At 34.9% G+C, this 20,896-nt stretch overlaps 2 protein-coding genes across 7 annotated transcripts in view; one reads left to right on the forward strand and one right to left on the reverse strand.

Moving 5' to 3' along the window:
• LOC149787366 (protein disulfide-isomerase TMX3-like) overlaps positions 1–20,896 on the reverse strand; it is a 337,613-nt gene that overhangs the window by 174,069 nt on the left and 142,648 nt on the right. The gene's annotated exons all lie outside the window — the stretch shown is intronic.
• LOC149787367 (techylectin-5A-like) overlaps positions 1–20,896 on the forward strand; it is a 206,924-nt gene that overhangs the window by 123,010 nt on the left and 63,018 nt on the right. For 4 of the 5 annotated variants that reach the window (XR_016425158.1, XM_089977947.1, XM_089977944.1 and 1 more), the window contains exon 2: positions 12,339–13,786. Coding sequence is in view for 4 of the 5 variants with exons in the window: in XM_089977947.1 (XP_089834073.1) it covers positions 13,159–13,786 (628 nt within the window). In the remaining variant the exon portion in view is untranslated. Of the gene's footprint in view, positions 1–1,218; positions 1,360–12,338; positions 13,787–20,896 lie in introns of those variants that run through there. The other variant, XM_089977946.1, reaches the window with a different exon arrangement.

Consider the following 20,896-nt stretch of genomic DNA (forward strand, 5'->3'; position numbering starts at 1 on the left):
AAGCAACAAAGATCCTGATCTGCCATTTTATGATGCACCTGCAGATTAGGGTCTATGCTGTTTATTCTACTGACCACTTCAAACAAACTGCACAGACACAGATCTGCTGGCACATTATGCGATGGCAGATCTGGGTTTGTGCAGTTTGCAGTTGGACACATCAGCAAAGTATATATAGTACAAATTCACAGATCTGAGAGATCCATTGTCAGGTAATAGATGGATTATTGTCTGTGTACTTTATTTTGAATTCTAAATTAACACATACTGGTAAAATTTCATTTACAGTTAAGACTTGGAACCTAAATATGTGTTGTTGAGACAAGGTGTCTCATTACTGCATTGATAAAATAATATGCAGGCAACTGGTAACAAATATTGCAAGAACTGTTATGTATTCTTCATCTACGTGTTTTCAATCTGCGTGGTGCATTATGCAAATTAGGCTATATACAAATGCACTATACCTAACAAATGCTGATACAACTACATGCTACAATTTATAATGCATACAGTATTTGCAGCACTGTTGTAATTCTTCATTAATAATCAAAATATGATAAAAGAAGATAACCCTTCAGACAATATGTCATAGAAAAATGACACTGTATGAGGGAATTTCTAATATCAAAAGACTGTTACATGAAACCAGCATATCTATCATAATGTTCATGATATTTTAATGAAATAAACTACATTATATTGAGAAAAGATTGCTCTTTTCAAACAATGATCCAAATAAAAAACAGTCCCAAACCTATGTCCTACAAGCCAAAAATCCAGGAATCCAAGATGAGGCTGTGAAGTGGCAAATTTTATGTCGATCTAACAAGAATACATTAGTTGAGACCAGAGAACCATTAATTAGATTTATGGAGACAAGTGTGTATCATATCGCCATACTACCATGTACGGTAATGTCCTTTAGAGGGAGAATTCTGTTCCTAATTAAACATTTGTTTATACAGCAGCCAGGCAGACAATTTGGGACAAGAAAAACTTCATTTTCATGGTACAGTTGTCACAATTGAGAGAATGCAGAAACTCTGTTACTCAAACTACCAGGTCAAGCTAACCCTGACTTTGGCGCCTCTGGAAAAAGGCGGCAGAGATATTTGATTCTGATTGGTTATATTAAATAAGGGGGCGTGTTTCCCACACAAAATTCTCTAGGTTTTTTAAACCACTACATCGAAATTCTAATCAGTCTAAGCTTTTCCTATAAGTGGAAACCCAAAAAGTAGGACTCAGGATTTGCAAGAAATTCTTGTAAAAGGAACTGTTGTCCAAAAGGGACTATTGTCGAAAGGAACCAACGAACTAATTTACCGATTAGAGGGAGGAACGTTGAAAGCAAAGGTAGTGTGACAATTCCATGTAATTTGTTGATGCCATATATAATGCTTTGCAGAAGTTATTTATTTGTATCTGCATGAATCTTTTTTCTACATTCGTGTAATAATTTGCTTTATGAAGTATAAATGTGTTGAGTTTATACATAGGAAGTTGTACATTAGTCTTCTTTAGATAAGTTTGATGAATTGTTTGAATCTGTCGTCTTGTTTGCAAAAGAATTATGTTCTAAAAATTTAATACATTAGTTAATATGATTACGAGAATCCATGTGAATTCGCCGAATTTAGAAGATTTCACGTATGATTAAGAATAAGTGTGTATTGACTGAAATGATCTAGTAATTGATTGATGTGATGTATCCTATTTATTCGTTGTGTAAAGTGAGGCTGGCTCAGAACCACAGGCTTTGCATATGTATTAATGTGTAAGGTCAAGGCGTAACGAATTAGCCATTTGACTAACTAGGGTCATTATAGGACATGTGGAGTCGATTGATAGCCTTAGCGTCTGTTTAGCACTGATAGTGAAATCTGATAACGAGGGAGAATAATGAAGAATTAACTGTTTCATAAATAACGGGAAATTTAGGTTGTCTCCATTTATATTTATTTAAAAGGGAGAAAATAGCTCCTGAGAAGCAAAACAGACTGGGGACGAGCAGGTTATGAAATCGTACAAGACGCTGACTTCGATTGTTCACTCGATCCTATGATGAATTATACCTATCAGTAAACAGATCGGCTATTTTATTTAAATCTATTTGCGTTTTCTTTGTATTTCGGTGAAAGTTAAATTTCTAAAAGCAGAGTACATTCCTGATGTAATGAATTTTCACAGTGTTTTTATGTAATTGATTAAATTGTTTGTTTACATGTACGGGGGCTCGTGTTGGTTTGTTCTATATACCTGCTCAGATCTCGGTCTATTTCACCTGTAAGTTTCACCACTTATATTTACAATTACTCAAACCAGGCAATAACATCAAGGGCGGTCAACCCCTAGATAACGAAAACCAAATTTGGAGGGACAATTCACTCCCCCTGTTTTACAGAGGCCATTATTCTTTTTTAAGTGACGAGCACTAAAACCATCTCTGATATTCTTGAGCCGATGTGGTGTCCATCTTGTATAATAAATTAGTACCATTTTTAGATAGGACCAACCAATCATAACAAGAAATGACAATCGATTCAAGAGTAGTAGCAATCTCAAGATTTTCATGATAATCACTGTGGCAGCCATAATGGATTTTAGATCAGCACTGTTTTCAAGATGGCTGACATGATGGCCATATCTAATGTATGAGTGGCATTTAGAAATAGAGAGACAGCATAAGAAGGCTTTCAATGAAAACCCCATCCATTTATCAGAAGTAGAGATTTACAAGATAGCCATGAGGTCATAATAAATGTCTGAATGGCAACATTTTCATGTATGTGTGCCTTGACCCTGCGATGAATGCACGTGTAAAGTTTCATGGCAATCTTTCAAGTAGTTGAAAGGAATAGCAATAAAAAAAATGTGCCAATGGACTGACAACAAGCCATCCCAAAAGTATTCAGGTATATGACCAGTATAACAAAAATATGAATTTTAAGATGCTATTCAATGTGGTGACCAATCTGTATAAAATTCATCATATTAATCACATTCAAGTTGGAACAGGCATTACCGCTTGTGATATGTGTGCAGATGTGCTTAAGTGAAGATAATAGGGTTTGAGACTCATGAAAGATTAGAACATACAGAAGGATTTTAGGAAAAAATAAGAAACTGCAATGATGGAAATATTCCACATACAAATTATTTTGTCACTGATGTAAAAAAAAGTTGAAAATAAAAATTGAGTAATGCTTTGTTCTTGTTACAACGATAATGTGAATTACATCAGTGACTGGCACTCTACTGGCAAAATGAATTTCCAGGAATTAGATATAAGGCCATTTCTTCCTTTTAAATGCTGAGGGTTCAAACCATCTCTCATAAATTAGCTGCTGCGTTGGACATACTGAATGTCAGATTGACCCCATTTTCATTTAGGACAAAGTAGATTTCATTAGAACTCTTCTCATTCTCAGATCAGCACCAATTTAATTTAGCATCAACAAAACATTATAAGAAGTCATTTAATGACAACACATACTGACATGACCATTCATTCATAAGAAGCTGTGATAGCAAGATTTTCAACTGTCACAGCCATATCTGAAATTAGATTAGCACCATTTTCATTAACGACCAACCATACATTATAAGAATTCTTCTGGTGAAAACACTATGTCAACATGACTTTGGTTTTACTAGAAGGAGTAGTGACAATAAGATTTTGAAGACATTGCTGTTATGGCTTTACTGGATATCCAAACTGGCACCAGCCTGATTTAGAACCAAGTAGACATCCAGACTGGCACCAATCTGATCTAGAACCAAGTAGACATCCAGACTGGCATCAGTCTGATTTAGAACCAAGTAGACATCCAGATTGGCACCAATCTGATTTAGAACCAAGTAGACATTTAGACTGGCACCAATCTGATTTAGAACCAAGCAGACATCCAGACCGGCACCAATCTAATTTAGAACCAAGTAGACATCTAGACTGGCACCAATCTGATTTAGAACCAAGTAGACATCCAGACTGGCACCAATCTGATTTAGAACCAAGTAGACATCCAGACTGGCACCAATCTGATTTAGAACCAAGTAGACATCCAGACTGGAACCAATCTGATTTAGAACCAAGCAGACATCCAGACTGGCACCAATCTGATTTAGAACCAAGGTAACATCACAAGAAGTTGTCTTTTTGGTGAAAACTCCATGTCAATAAGACTTTCATTCAGGATGAGTAGCAACAGCAAGATTTTCAAGACGGTTACTGTGGTTGCCATATTGATTGTCAGATTGGCACGATATTAATGCAGGATCAAGCAGACATATTAGAAGTCTTTCAGTCAGTACACAGAGATGCTCCTAGGATTTTATCATATGGGAGGATTTTCCCTCTTGTCACGAAAACAGTACAACAAAAATGAGGTTGGGGGGAGGAAACAGCCATAATTCAATATTTATATAACACTTCAATATCCATCTTTCTTTCTTCCTGCTCCACTCTGCAAGATTCCTGTTGAAATATAAATCTTTTGCAACATGTTGCCTTAACTTGTATAAGCATTAATCTGTTGATTGTTTCTGAGCAAAATCTGTTCCTTATCTGTTAAGAATACTATTTTGTACTGAAAACGCCCTTTCACATTCTGCTTTCTGAAGGGGGCATATACAAAGCCAGCTTAGCCAGATGGATTAAGCTTGAAAACGGTTATTTTATGCTGTTATGTACAATTTGTCACAGCTCACCTGAATTGTCTTTTGGATATTTCTGCTCAAAAATAAGATTGTTCACTAACATGTGTGTGTGTGTGTGTGTGTGTGATTTGGGTTAGTTACTATGATGTCTGCAGTGTGACAGTTTAAAGTGATGTCTAGCACTGGGGTATCATGCCGCAGACATGTAGCATGATGTCCCACCCAGTCACATTATCCTTACACCAGGCAAACTAGTCCTAACACTAACCTCTTAGGTGGCGCTCTACAGTTTCGTATTTTGCATAGGGTTAGGATTTTAAAGAAAAAGAATTTCCCTGGTTTTCCTCACTGGTTATACTGGCTATTTGAAAAAGACATTGTACATCTTAGGTATAATTCAAAGAACCTTTAATTCCCTTTATTTTGGTGTATGATTGATGTGTGTAATGTGGGTTATAGAGTATACAGCTTGGCCTTACTCCAGATTTGCACCTTTCAAAAAAGTGCTAGCTCCACTTGGTCATTTTCACTTCCTGAACTTCAGAGGTAAATTGTATAAAAAAGAGCCAACAACTTTTTTTTTACATTTTACATATTTGGTACTTCATTCATTGCATTTTCAGAAGCTGGTATTGTCTAGTCTGGCAAAATTCATTTTCCCTATTTTAATAGCTGCTATGTACAGTGTACTTTAGACTAATTCAGGCTGATTTTTTAGCATAAGGGAGCAGTCATTTTAGTCAGCAGTGTGCTTAAATCATGTACAATTTCCAAAAGTATAATGTCCAAAGAAATATCATCCACATTACATTTATGTAGCATAAAGGTATGCCAACATTCTCTCCATTGTGCATGTTTTAAATGCAAACAACTTCACCTTACATACGTCACTCTCTCAAAAGTACATAATAACTGGTGAGAGCCCCCATAAAGAGAATATATGTATTATTACTGTATAATTTAATTATGATTTTATGGATGAAACATTTAAGTCGCAAGCATCAAAACAATCCTTTTGAATAATTCTCATGCATTTCTCCCCACAGAACAGTATTTATGAGTGTCAGAGTCTTTAAAAAGTCCAGCCCCCCCCCATGATAAAAAAGAGCTATTTTAAGAATGCACATTAAATTTTGTAAACGTAGCAACCAATGTTATGCTGAATGACAGGAACATGAAACTAGCCATAATTATTTCTGAGATATCAACAATGAATTCTACAGTTTGAAATGGGAGGGAACACATCAGGTTCATAAAGGTCAAAGGTCAAAGTGTAACATATTTGCCTATTGTTTAATATGGAAGAAGCAAATTGACTTTCTCATCATTCATTTTTTTATTTCATTGCAAATAAACGAAAAGAAACATTTTCACTTTATATTTCTGTTACTTATTGCAACAGTTTTAAATTTAAGCTGACTCTATTCCTATATTCTAAGTCTTCTAATTTCCCCATAATTAAGGTCACTACTCACACAAACATACCTCATGGCAAATTATGTAAGCATGAGAAAAATGATCATAATTAGCTTATTTTCATGCTTAAATGCAATATGAATGTACCATTTTATTCAGAACATCATATATAATTATGTGAAAATAAAAAAAAATAATTGCATACATATTTATATTTGCTTTAAGGTGGCACTCTACAATTTCGTATTTTGCATAGGGTTAGGATTTTAAAGAAAAAGAATTTCCCTGGCTTTCCTCACTGGTTATACTGGCTATTTAAAAAAGACATTGTATATCTTAGGAATAATTCAAAGAACCTTTAATTCCCTTTATTTTGGTGTATGATTGATGTGTGTAATATGGGTTATTGAGTATACCGCTTGGCCTTACTCCAGATGTGCACCTTTCAAAAAAGTGCTAGATCTACTTGGTCATTTTCACTTCCTGAACTTCAGAGGTAAACTGTATAAAAAAAGAGCCGATAACTTTTTTACATGTTATATATTTGGTAATTCATTCATTGCATTTTCAGAAGCTGGTATTGTCTAGTCTGGCAAAATTCATTTTCCCTATTTTAATAGCTGCTATGGATAGTGTACTTCAGGCTAATTCAGGCTGATTTTTTAGCATAAGGGAACGGTCATTTTAGTTAGCAGTGTGTTTAAATCATGTACAATTTCCAAAAGTATAATATCCAAAGAAATATCATCCACATTACATTAATGTAGCATAGAGGTATGCCAACATTCTCTCCACTGTGCATGTTTTAAATGCAAACAACTTCACCTTACATACGTCACTCTCTCAAAGGTACATAACTGGTGAGTGCCCCCTTAATGCTGAGCACCAAGCGAGGCAGCTGTTAGTACTATTTTTGCAAGTCTTTGGAATGACTCTGCCAGGGGTCAAACCCACAACCACCTACATCCAAGGCAGATGCTCTAACCACTAGGCCATGGGAGGGGTCTTCATAATGCTGTATTAGAATTTTAAGTCCATTAATTCCATAGTCTACTTGTTCAAGCAAAATTATTTTAATCAAATAAATATCTTAACTTCTTCATTTTATTTTCAGTTTTCTTATTATTGCATTTATTGTAACCTTTATCCTGGGGCTATATGGGTTTTTTTGCACATGATCCCCCAGTGATAAAGTGCAACAAGAAAAGAAGTGAAAGTTACAATAAATTTTAAAATTGTCTGTTTTTTAATATGGTTTGTTTGTCTGCCTTTTCTACATTTAATTTTGAAATACTACTGAAATGTGGAGTTGACCAGCATTGCTATCTATTTTTGTTCATCCAGCATTAACATCGGATTCATATTTAACACCATTTTCGGGCTTCAAAATCACTCATTGGTATCTCCTTTAACATTTTCCAAGCTTCAATAATCTGATATACTTCTTAAAATAAAAATAAGATGCCTTCATCACGATGATTAGCCACTCTTTGCCAATGAAATTGTCATCTAAAGATGAACTATGCTGGATTGAGCCATTTAGGGTCTTCTAGATAGTCCATATTATAAACGCACATTTGTAGAACTTCCTTCAGGCAAGATTCAAACTATGATAAAATGCTTGTTAATGTGCCAATCAAATTAAGTTTAACAACCATTTATGTCAAGCCAAAGAAACCAGATATGTAAACAGTTTATACAATATTTCTACTGACTTGAATTATGTCATAACAAGCACTTTATTGATGAACGACTTAATTATATATACTGATCAGAGTACATTTTCATATACTGACTTGAAACTAAATGCAGGAGTTATCATGCATAATGCTTTCCAAGTGCACGAATTAATAAAAATTGTGCAAGAATCATGCGATCACATGCCCTGGCAGCATCTCTGAATACATTATGTTGATATGATCATCCATTCAGGAACCATAGCAATAACAAGATTTTCAAGATGGGCACTAAATTTTGGACATAAATGATTCTCAGATCAACACCACTTTCATTTAAGACCAATTGAACAAATTAAGAAGTATTTTGGTGAAAACTCCATGCCAATATGACTTTCTGTTCAAGATTTTCAAGCTGTGTATTGGATTTCAGATCAGCACCATTTTTATTTTGGATCAATTAGACTTCATTAGAAGTCTTTCAGTGAAAACCTGGGGGCCCCAAGTGGCCAAGTGGTCTAAAGCGCTTTCTGTTATGGATCACTGCCATCTCACCCCTGTCTGCGTGGGTTCAAGTCTCGGAATCGGCCAATGTGGGTATGTGAGAAAGCTTGCCAGTAGCTTCTCGAGGGTCAGTGGTTCTTTCCAGGGATTTCCCAGGTTCTTCCTCCACCATTAATTCTGGCCACCATGTATAGCCTATCGTGTGCTAAAACATGGCGTTAAACCCTACAACAAATCAGTGAAAAACCCCTGTTGATATGACCATCCAATCAGGAACCATAATAGTAGCCATAAGATTTTCAATATGGCAACTGTGGCAGCCACACTGGGTGTCTGAGCAGCACCATTTTCATCTGGCCCTGCAACTAGCCCAAATGTCTGTGTAAAGTGTCATGGCAATCTTCCAAGTAGTTTTGGAGGAGTAGTGATAACAAACTTGTGCTAATGGACAAACAGATCATCCCATAAGCTATGACCAGTAAAGTCTATCTGGCCAGCTCTTTACGTGATCAGTCTTAAATACATGGCAATACTGCCTAGAGGGACTATGATATTTTTATCAAAAACTGGTTCCCTGAAATTGTTTTGGGAAATCAAATTTGTCTGCATAACTGAAAAAATAAAAAATCCAGAATACTGTTGAATACCAGCCAACAACAATATCCAATTTTTTTTAATACTTGCTAGTTAACTGCGGGCTTGACAAGGCTTTTATTGCAAAAATGTTAAAGTTCAAAGAGCAAAATGTTAAAGTTCAAAGAGCAAAATGTTAATGCCTATGCCTATATAGGTTATACAATAGTGAAACTTTATAAAAAGATGTGACTTTCTCATTCTTTTTTAAAGACAGGAAATTGTTTCAATAGATCTACAGTTTCAATGGCTCTACAGGTAACCATTAGAAAGATTATCAAATACCAACCCAAATAACTGAAGTGTGAAATTAGAAAACTGAAAAGTCATGAACAGTGAACACTTAAGATTTGCGTGCCACAGAAGGTACATGCTCCTTACAGCTTTTATTTCCAATTAAAAGAAAACAATTTATGATCTCCAGTAGTATTTTTCTTTGTTCCTTAGAAACTTTTATGTGTCTCCCTGATTAGGGTACAGAGGGGTACAGTATCTCTTGCCCTGGAATTCTAGGTGCAACATTGTGAATTATTAAAATTATTTTGTCCAAAGAATATCAATCTGATTTTCTTGTTGAATTAACTCCTGTGTTGGAAATGCTGATTTTCTGGCCCTCCATTAACAACACCTTTATTTAATCCACATATTAAATTGAGTAATTAAAGTAGTCTGACTGTCTGTTCAACTGTACCATTTTTAGTCTGAGTAATGAAAGTAGTCTGACAGTCTGTTCAACTGCACCATTTTAGTCTGAGTAATTAAAGTAGTCTGACAGTCTGTTCAACTGTACCATTTTTAGTGTGAGTAATGAAAGTAGTCTGACAGTCTGTTCAACTGCACCATTTTAGTCTGAGTAATTAAAGTAGTCTGACAGTCTGTTCAACTGTACCATTTTTAGTGTGAGTAATGAAAGTAGTCTGACAGTCTGTTCAACTGTACCATTTTTAGTGTGAGTAATGAAAGTAGTCTGACTGTCTGTTCAACTGTACCATTTTTAGTGTGAGTAATGAAAGTAGTCTGACAGTCTGTTCAACTGTACCATTTTTAGTGTGAGTAATGAAAGTAGTCTGACAGTCTGTTCAACTGTACCATTTTTAGTGTGAGTAATGAAAGTAGTCTGACAGTCTGTTCAACTGTACCATTTTTAGTGTGAGTAATGAAAGTAGTCTGACAGTCTGTTCAACTGTACCATTTTTAGTGTGAGTAATGAAAGTAGTCTGACAGTCTGTTCAACTGTACCATTTTAGTGTGAGTAATGAAAGTAGTCTGACAGTCTGTTCAACTGTACCATTTTTAGTGTGAGTAATGAAAGTAGTCTGACTGTCTGTTCAACTGTACCATTTTTAGTCTGAGTAATGAAAGTAGTCTGACAGTCTGTTCAACTGCACCATTTTTAGTGTGAGTAATGAAAGTAGTCTGACAGTCTGTTCAACTGTACCATTTTTAGTCTGAGTAATGAAAGTAGTCTGACAGTCTGTTCAACTGTACCATTTTTAGTCTGAGTAATGAAAGTAGTCTGACAGTCTGTTCAACTGCACCATTTTTAGTGTGAGTAATGAAAGTAGTCTGACAGTCTGTTCAACTACCATTTTTAGTGTGAGTAATGAAAGTAGTCTGACAGTCTGTTCAACTGTACCATTTTTAGTGTGAGTAATGAAAGTAGTCTGACAGTCTGTTCAACTGTACCATTTTTAGTGTGAGTAATGAAAGTAGTCTGACAGTCTGTTCAACTGCACCATTTTTAGTGTGAGTAATGAAAGTAGTCTGACAGTCTGTTCAACTGTACCATTTTAGTGTGAGTAATGAAAGTAGTCTGACAGTCTGTTCAACTGCACCATTTTTAGTGTGAGTAATGAAAGTAGTCTGACAGTCTGTTCAACTGCACCATTTTTAGTGTGAGTAATGAAAGTAGTCTGACAGTCTGTTCAACTGTACCATTTTTAGTGTGAGTAATGAAAGTAGTCTGACAGTCTGTTCAACTGTACCATTTTTAGTGTGAGTAATGAAAGTAGTCTGACAGTCTGTTCAACTGTACCATTTTTAGTGTGAGTAATGAAAGTAGTCTGACAGTCTGTTCAACTGTACCATTTTTAGTGTGAGTAATGAAAGTAGTCTGACAGTCTGTTCAACTGTACCATTTTTAGTGTGAGTAATGAAAGTAGTCTGACTGTCTGTTCAACTGTACCATTTTTAGTGTGAGTAATGAAAGTAGTCTGACTGTTCAACTGTACCATTTTTAGTGTGAGTAATGAAAGTAGTCTGACAGTCTGTTCAACTGTACCATTTTTAGTGTGAGTAATGAAAGTAGTCTGACAGTCTGTTCAACTGCACCATTTTTAGTGTGAGTAATGAATGTTTAAGCTTACATTCCAAATCAAACTTTTTTAATTTTAGCTGGCTTTTGAAAACAATACTTCATGTCCTGAATTTTCACGAACAGTAAAAATGCAAATTTTTTGAAATTATGGAGTCATCAAAATTAATGGTCCAGACCTCTTGCTGATGTTAAGAAGGATTTAGTCAAAGCAATTATTTTCAACTGGGTCACATCACATTAACTTTTGTGCTGAAAATTTCATCACTTCAGTAGGAAAAAATTGTACTAGGAAATATGATTATATTTACAAACTAGTCCACAAAATTCACTTAAACACACCTGTCAAAGATTTTCTCTTTCTGAGCATTGATGAAAAATATCACATTTTATTCTCTTACAACAGTGGCATCTCCACTTTATACATGGGACATACACAGTAGCCTACCATATGCACTAACGCATACGACATTTCCAACTGCAAACTACACAGACCCAGATCCGCCATCTCATAACGTGCTGGAAGATCTGGATCTATGCAGCTTGTTAGGAGTAATCAGTAGAACAAACAACACAAACCCTTATCTGCAGGCACATTATGCTGCAGTAGATCAGGATCCTTGCTGTTTGCAGTTTGACTCAACTTCTAAGCAAATACATAAGGTAGCCTAGCCAAGAGTAATACAGCTTATTTGCTCTACTGGCCTTGTATCATGTGGAAAGAATAGATAATCTAATAAAATGTAATATGCCATGAAATTTAAACATTATATAACTGTGTGCAGTTCACCAAGCATAAACTATTTGTGATACCATATATAACCCACATGCAAGACTCTCACATTTTACTAAAATCCACTTGCTGAAACATATACTTCTAGCTGCAAGTAATTTGCAAAGAAACTAAGATTATTTATTGTGCTAGTTCAGGTGAATGCTGTATTTATGGGCATTGCTATAGATGTATATATGGTAGTTAGGTAGATAGAAGGTAGGTATGTGTGTGTGAGCATATATATATATATATATATATATATATATATATATATATATATATATATATATATATATATATATTATAATAATAATAATAATGAACATATACTGAAAATTACTTTGTTTTGTTACCACAGATTTTTCCAGCTGATGTCAGCGTCTTGTTCAACCCTCACACTATTACAACTCATGAAAATATTTTGTTGATGCAAAGGAAATCCTACTGCCAGAAAGCAAGGAAGCTATCAAAGGGGAAGAATGTGCATAAGGGAGAGGCATTCAATGACAGCACACTAGTGGGATAATCTGTATGAATCATGTGGAAGAAATTAAATAATGGACAAATGAGCTTCCTGATACACACAAGTGAGATTTCATTTTAAGACTGCATCATCGATGCCAGGCCAGCCATTTCAGTACCATTTACTTATGTGGGGTGATGAAACCTTGATTTACTAAGACTATCAAAGTACTTCGAAGTATAAGCAGTAGATTGGATGGGAAAATTACAAATCTAAAAAGCCTTGATCTCAACAAACAATAACCACTGTAGCAAATTTCAGCAATATCAAATACTGATTTAATTGTTTGATAAGATATCATAGTGGAAAAGCCAGACTGGTTTAAAAAGATGGAAAAAAATACATTCACTGCTTTTTGATTCACCGAAGTAGCTCCTGACATTTGACTTATCCCTGATCCCACTCATTAAAAGTGCACATTCCGAATACTGATGCATTCATTTATGTTGTGAGACACTAATAGGATGCTGAGAAAGTAAGCTTCTGTAAAGACTGTTTCAAACTTTGCAGCGATGTGACTGAACAGAAAGTCTCATCAAAAGTTTTGGATCATTCTGAAGAAAAATATCTTTGTGACTTACTGTTGTCATTTAGCAGGATCTTCAATTAAAACTACGACAAAAACTGGGAATTAAAAAGGTAAAGGATTTTCACAATGGATAATGTATTGAAAGTAATTGTCACAATTGTCTGCATCATCCCGATACTGGAATCAGCCAAACGCCACATCCGGAGTACAAAATGTAAATACACCTTCGTAGTGAATGAACTGGATACATCAAGCTGCCCAAACGCTTTGTCACAACTTCAGGCAGACAAGGACACAAACTCCAATCTTGACTCTCTTAGTTCTCTGAGAACAATACCATTTCAGGCTGCCACTAATGGACAATCCACACAAGAGTTAGTGAACTGGCTTAATTCAATGGAAAAACAACTGGTTCAGGAAGTTAGAAAAAGCCATATTATTAATACAACTTTGGCTAAGCATGACTCAGAACTTGAAAGGGCAGAAATAATTTTGGATGAATATCGTTCAAATTTCACCTCAGTGTTCAAAATGCTCCGATATTTGGAACAACGAATAACAAGACAACATGAAGTGAGCCGAAATCTTGACAACAAGCTCTCCAGCATAATGTTGGATGTAGCAGAAGTGAATAATGTTCTGTCTAAAAAAGTGCCAACCAAAAATGGTCTTTTACAGGACAAAGAAATCAAGGTTCAAAATGCAGCAAAAGTGAATTCTTGCAGTACTACATCTGAGGCTGTAGTTTTTAAAGGTAAGGTTTGTGTCTGTCCAGCTCAAAAGTGTGTGTGTGTGTGTGTGTGTGTGTGTGTGTGCACATGCACGTGCATGTGTGTGTGTGTGTGTGTCTGTGTGCACAAAAGAAAGAAAGAAATAAAATGTGCAAAATCATTTCTTTTGGTGGGAGGTGATAAAGGCACTTTTATCACATTAATGGCTGCATCATACAAGAGAAATGGGAGCTAAGTGTCTTTCCCAAAGACACAACTGGGCACCAACACAGGCAATCCTGGGCAGGTATTGCACCTGTAACCCTTGCATTAGAAGTCAAATGCTCTACCAATTTAGCTTCTGCAGTTCTTGAAATAGATAATACCTATAATATACACATAGCACTATCTTTTTTTTTAATTTTAAAACTTTTTAATACTAAAATGTAACTAGAAAATGGGAGCTCTGTGGATAGCATGCAGGTCTCTCAACCAAAATAGCACATGTTCAAATCCTACCATGGGACCAGCCTGGGTCAGCTACCGTGGTTTGTCCTTGAGTATGGCACTTTACTCCAATTGCCTCAGCAATAAATAACCTACTTGTGTTGCTGTGCCATATGGCACCAAACCAAATAAATAGAAAATATTTATTAAGAATGACTCTTTATGATGTCATAAAAATGCTTATCTACTTGTCCTTATGGAACGAAATATAATGAAAAATATTTGAACCATTTTTTTTTAAAGAACTACTCTTTGAATTTGTAAGACGCGTATCATAACATTTTAATTGAATGATTGACTGCAAACTGGTACAAATGAAAGTGCTGAAGCTTTACAAATAATAGCTGTGCAAATCCTAAAACTAAAGTATATACTTTATTCTTATTATATTTCATGACTTGTGTATACTGGGAGCAAATATAATAAATACTGTAATATAGACAGAAGGGAAAATTAGAAGGCTAGTGTTTCACAGCAAAAGCAATTATCAAAAATCATGACAACATCTGTATTGAGCTGATTGAGATGGCGTGATACTAAAATCTACATCATTTATTGTCTATCAGAAAACACTTTCATTCCATCCCCATGGTATAATATGGTCATTCAATGCAGAGCTGTACAATTCTCTTATTATGCCGCTCAAGTGAAAATTTCACTGAGCAAGTATTAGTCTGTGACATCTGGCCAGATTGTAAATGAAATTAAGACATGAAGAACTAGAAATGTGTTCATGTAACACAAATACTATATCACAGTGCATGACAAGTTAAAGTCATGTAACACAAATACTCTATCATAGTGCTTGACAAGTTAAAGTCATGTAATACAAATACTCTATCATAGAGCTTGACAAGTTAAAGTCATGTAACACAAATAGTCTATCAGTCTATCACAGTGCCTGACAAGTTAAGCTCATGTAACACAAATACTCTATCACAGTGCTTGACAAGTTAAACTCATGTAACACAAATACTCTATCACAGTGCTTGACAAGTTAAAGTCAAGTAACACAAATACTCTATCACAGTGCTTGACAAGTTAAAGTCATGTAATACAAATAGTCTATCAGTCTATCACAGTGCCTGACAAGTTAAACTCATGTAACAGAAATACTCTATCACAGTGCTTGACAAGTTAAACTCATGTAACACAAATACTCTATCACAGAGCTTGACAAGTTAAAGTCATGTAACACAAATACTCTATCACAGTGCTTGACAAATTAGTCATGTAACACAAATACTCTATCACAGTGCTATACTCTATCACGGTGCTTGACAAGTTAAAGTCATGTAACACAAATACTCTATCAGAGTGCTTGACAAGTTATGTAACACAAATACTCTATCACAGTGCTTGACAAATTAAAATAATGGAATATTCCTTGAGAAACTTAACATGAATACTCTATCAAAGTACATGTACTTGAAAAACTTTAATTAATCAAATATGTATACACTGTTGCAGTGCTTGAGAAACTTGAAGAAATAAGAATACCCTTTAAAAGCACTTGAAAACTTACAGGAATAAAAAATACTCTTTCTATGTACTTAAAAAAACTTAAATTAACAGAATACAAACACCATATTAAAGTGCTGGAGAAACTTATCGTAAAGGAATATGAATACACTCTCAATGTACTCGAAGTACTTAAATGAATGGAAAATAAAGGAACACAATCAAATAATGTATCAAAGCGCATGAGAAACTGAACATAAAGGATTACCCTTTCAAAGTACTTGAAAACCTTAAATTAATGGACACATGTAGCAATTTATACTTGACATATTTTGGAAGAAGCAAGTGAATGCAGAATTTTGTGCTGGTTCAATAAAATTGCTATCCCAAGTAGATTTTTCATCTTTCACAAACTTGCTATTCATGTTTCTAATTTACAAGTATTGGGTTGTGTGTAACTGGAGTCTCAGCATGTCAAAACTTCAAACAGTGAAGAACCAGATCCAGCCTTACTGTTCACTGCATACATTTGAAAGCAAACAGTATGAACTTGCTGTTCATGGTAGGTATGATTGAAAGCAAACAGTATAAACTTGCTGTTCATGGTAGGTATGATTGAAAGCAAACAGTATAAACTTGCTGTTCATGGTAGGTATGGTTGAAAGCAAACAGTATGAACTTGCTGTTCATGGTAGGTATGATTGAAAGCAAACAGTATAAACTTACTGTTCATGGTAGGCATGATTGAAAGCAAACAGTATAAACTTGCTGTTCATGGTAGGCATGATTGAAAGCAAACAGTATAAACTTACTGTTCTAGGTAGGCATGATTGAAAGCAAACAGTATAAACTTGCTGTTCATGGTAGGCATGATTGAAAGCAAACAGTATAAACTTACTGTTCATGGTAGGTATGACTGAATGCAAACAGTATAAACTTGCTGTTCATGGTAGGTATGATTGAAAGCAAACAGTATAAACTTGCTGTTCATGGTAGGTATGATTGAAAGCAAACAGTATAAACTTACTGTTCATGGTAGGTATGATTGAAAGCAAACAGTATAAACTTACTAGTCTAGGTAGGCATGATTGAAAGCAATCTGAACAGTATAAACTTACTGTTCATGGTAGGCATGATTGAAAGCAAACAGTATAAACTTGCTGTTCATGGTAGGAATGATTGAAAGCAAACAGTATAAACTTGCTGTTCATGGTAGGCATGATTGAAAGCAAACAGTATAAACTTACTGTTCTAGGTAGGCATGATTGAAAGCAAACAGTATAAACTTGCTGTTCATGGTAGGCATGATTGAAAGCAAACAGTATAAACTTACTGTTCATGGTAGGTATGATTGAAAGCAAACAGTATAAACTTGCTGTTCATGGTAGGTATGATTGAAAGCAAACAGTATAAACTTGCTGTTCATGGTACACATGATTGAAAGCAAACAGTATAAACTTGCTGTTCATGGTAGGTATGATTGAAAGCAAACAGTATAAACTTACTGTTCATGGTACACATGATTGAAAGCAAACAGTATAAACTTGCTGTTCATGGTAGGCATGATTGAAAGCAAACAGTATAAACTTGCTGTTCATGGTAGGCATGATTGAAAGCAAACAGTATAAACTTGCTGTTCATGGTAGGTATGATTGAAAGCAATCTGAACAGTATAAACTTGCTGTTCATGGTAGGCATGATTGAAAGCAATCTGAACAGTATAAACTTGCTGTTCATGGTAGGCATGATTGAAAGCAATCTGAACAGTATAACCTTGCTGTTCATGGTAGGCATGATTGAAAGCAATCTGAACAGTATAACCTTGCTGTTCATGGTAGGTATGATTGAAAGCAAACAGTATAAACTTGCTGTTCATGGTAGGCATGATTGAAAGCAATCTGAACAGTATAAACTTGCTGTTCATGGTAGGCATGATTGAAAGCAATCTGAACAGTATAAACTTGCTGTTCATGGTAGGCATGATTGAAAGCAATCTGAACAGTATAAACTTGCTGTTCATGGTAGGCATGATTGAAAGCAATCTGAACAGTATAAACTTGCTGTTCATGGTAGGCATGATTGAAAGCAAACAGTATAAACTTGCTGTTCATGGTAGGCATGATTGAAAGCAATCTGAACAGTATAAACTTGCTGTTCATGGTAGGCATGATTGAAAGCAATCTGAACAGTATAAACTTGCTGTTCATGGTAGGTATGATTGAAAGCAATCTGAACAGTATAACCTTGCTGTTCATGGTAGGCATGATTGAAAGCAATCTGAACAGTATAAACTTGCTGTTCATGGTAGGCATGATTGAAAGCAATCTGAACAGTATAACCTTGCTGTTCATGGTAGGTATGATTGAAAGCAATCTGAACAGTATAACCTTGCTGTTCATGGTAGGTATGATTGAAAGCAAACAGTATAAACTTGCTGTTCATGGTAGGCATGATTGAAAGCAATCTGAACAGTATAAACTTGCTGTTCATGGTAGGCATGATTGAAAGCAATCTGAACAGTATAAACTTGCTGTTCATGGTAGGCATGATTGAAAGCAATCTGAACAGTATAACCTTGCTGTTCATGGTAGGTATGATTGAAAGCAATCTGAACAGTATAACCTTGCTGTTCATGGTAGGTATGATTGAAAGCAATCTGAACAGTATAACCTTGCTGTTCATGGTAGGTATGATTGAAAGCAATCTGAACAGTATAACCTTGCTGTTCATGGTAGGTATGATTGAAAGCAATCTGAACAGTATAACCTTAGATATACCAGCATACTATAGAGTGGCAGTAGATTTGACTTAATACAGTCTGCAGTCAGGCATCTGCTAAGACCTTTAAAGAAACATAATAAAAAATAATGACAATTGTGCTTATGGTTTATGGCTGACCAAAAACATTGAATTGGCCATTTGGGTTAACATTTTATTTTCCTCTTTATTTGTTTTTGTTGTTTCATACATTCCACAATATGGCCAAATGATATAGGTCTGCTCAAGTTACTGTTGATATAGGACACTTTGTTATAATAATGTCAGGCATTTTAAAATGTTCCTGTTATAAGATGGTAATGGCCATAGACCCCATTTAATTATGTTGTCATGATATTATAAATATATTTGGTACTGTACCCTAGCTCTCAAGGGTGGCATTATAATTTGGAGTAATATACATCATTCATTTGTCAGTTTAATCTCAAGTTTCCAATCCAAGCTATTTTTCTTGTATGACCCAACCATTGATCTCTAGAAGTAATTGCCTAGCAAAGAATTATTTAATATCTTCATACCTTACAAATTTTAAACCATATCTTCCTTGGTCCAAGCAAACTTTTGCAATTTGGAAAAATGTCATTGTCAATGGCAGATGCACTGTTTCAGTCAACAATGTTTTAGAAGATGGAGCAACCTAATGCATTTAATAAGGTGCAGTGATGATGCAGACTACAGCAGCTACAATAACATCAACTCGTGACTCAGTATGTAAACATGTATATACACCATGCATTATACCACCTACTACAATATTTAGGGCTGCAATTAAAGTAAAATGGAGATAAAACCATAGTGATAAAATTCCAACCCTTATAAATGCCATGTAAGTTCAATCTAAATTTTTATCCATGTATCTGCATGACACACAATTCACAAAAATGAATTCTGAAAAAAAGTGGCTTAATTTACCAAAGAAATTTTGTTTTCTTCATATATCAGTTGTACTCAAGATGTCATCAACCTGACAAACATTTTCACAATAATAATAATAATAATAATAATATTAATAATAATAACAATAATAATAACAACAATAATATCTAAACTGTTTATTTTTTCAAATTTTAGTAAAATCGCTGCCATTCTAAATGCCACCATTATGAAAAATGTATAGGGCAAAGCTATTTAAATTCAGAATTTATGAAAGTGGAATGTATGAAATTCTAAAAGAAATCTAAAACAAATTAGGTCGCTACTTACCAGACTTTTACAAGATTCAGTGAATTGTGTTACCATCGTTCCATTTCCATTTTTTTAAAATTAAGACACTGTAGTGGTGGGTATCTTGTTATTATATTTATTTTTTGCTTTAACTTGCACAAGAGTCTGCATCATGCCGCCAGCAGCAAATCATGTACATCTTCTTAAAGCAGCAGATTTTACACTGTACTTGTCATTAACATTTTCCAAACTGCAAATATGTTCACAGATAGCTATTTTTGTTTGGGGGTGGGGGGTGGGGTTGAAATTTGTAAGGTTTGAAGGGATTATATAATTCTGAGCAAGACTAATTGCTCCAGATAATTACTGCGGTATGGATCAGAATACGTTGGATCCTGAGTATAGGATTAATGCATGAGCAAGTACACTGTGTGTATGGAATGCATTCAGAAGAATAAATATACTACAACCATTATTTGCAACAATCCGTGTTATGCATACAATCTGTGTTAAATGTATACAATCCACATGGCTAATCTGAGAAGTTTGGTGTTAAGATTCTAAGGCAGAATATCAGCAGACCCAAACATAGTATCAGCACTCCAGAGCTGTTGATAATTCGGTCTGGAATCCACACGTGGTCAGAAGTGCTTGATTATATTTCTGATATTATATATAGATGCAACTATTAATTATTATGATCACTTAAGGAAGGAACCTGTTACCTACATACCTATATTTAGGAACCTGTTGCCTGCATACCTGATGCTTAGAAATTTGTTACCTGCATACCTGATGTTCAGAAACTTGTTACCTTCAAATATAATATTTAGAAACCTGTTACCTGCAACCTGATGTATACAGACTTTTTGATACAGAAAAATGCTTATCAGCACTGATAATAAAATGTCTGTATAAATACTACCTTGTGAAAGTTATTTTTTAACACAAGCACCACAATGAATATAATATATGTTTATATTTGTTTATGAAACTGTTATTTCTCTAATAGTAAAATATGCTGTGCTTTTAAAACCAACTAACCAATTAACCAACTTAAACTAGGTAACCAACATTTAGTAGTCACTGATAAAAAAAAACTTGACTCTTATTGATTACAGTGGCCAAGGACCTAGCTGTGATCCTTTCAGTACCAGGCCATGGATGTGCCAAAAATTTATTTGAGACAGAGTTAAATTTTATGAGTTCTTTCCTTCCTACCTTCCTCCCTCCCTCCCTTCAAT

Source organism: Sinohyriopsis cumingii, chromosome 12 (assembly GCF_028554795.1).
Source record: "Sinohyriopsis cumingii isolate HCF-2022 chromosome 12, ASM2855479v2, whole genome shotgun sequence".
NCBI lineage: Eukaryota > Metazoa > Mollusca > Bivalvia > Unionida > Unionidae > Sinohyriopsis > Sinohyriopsis cumingii.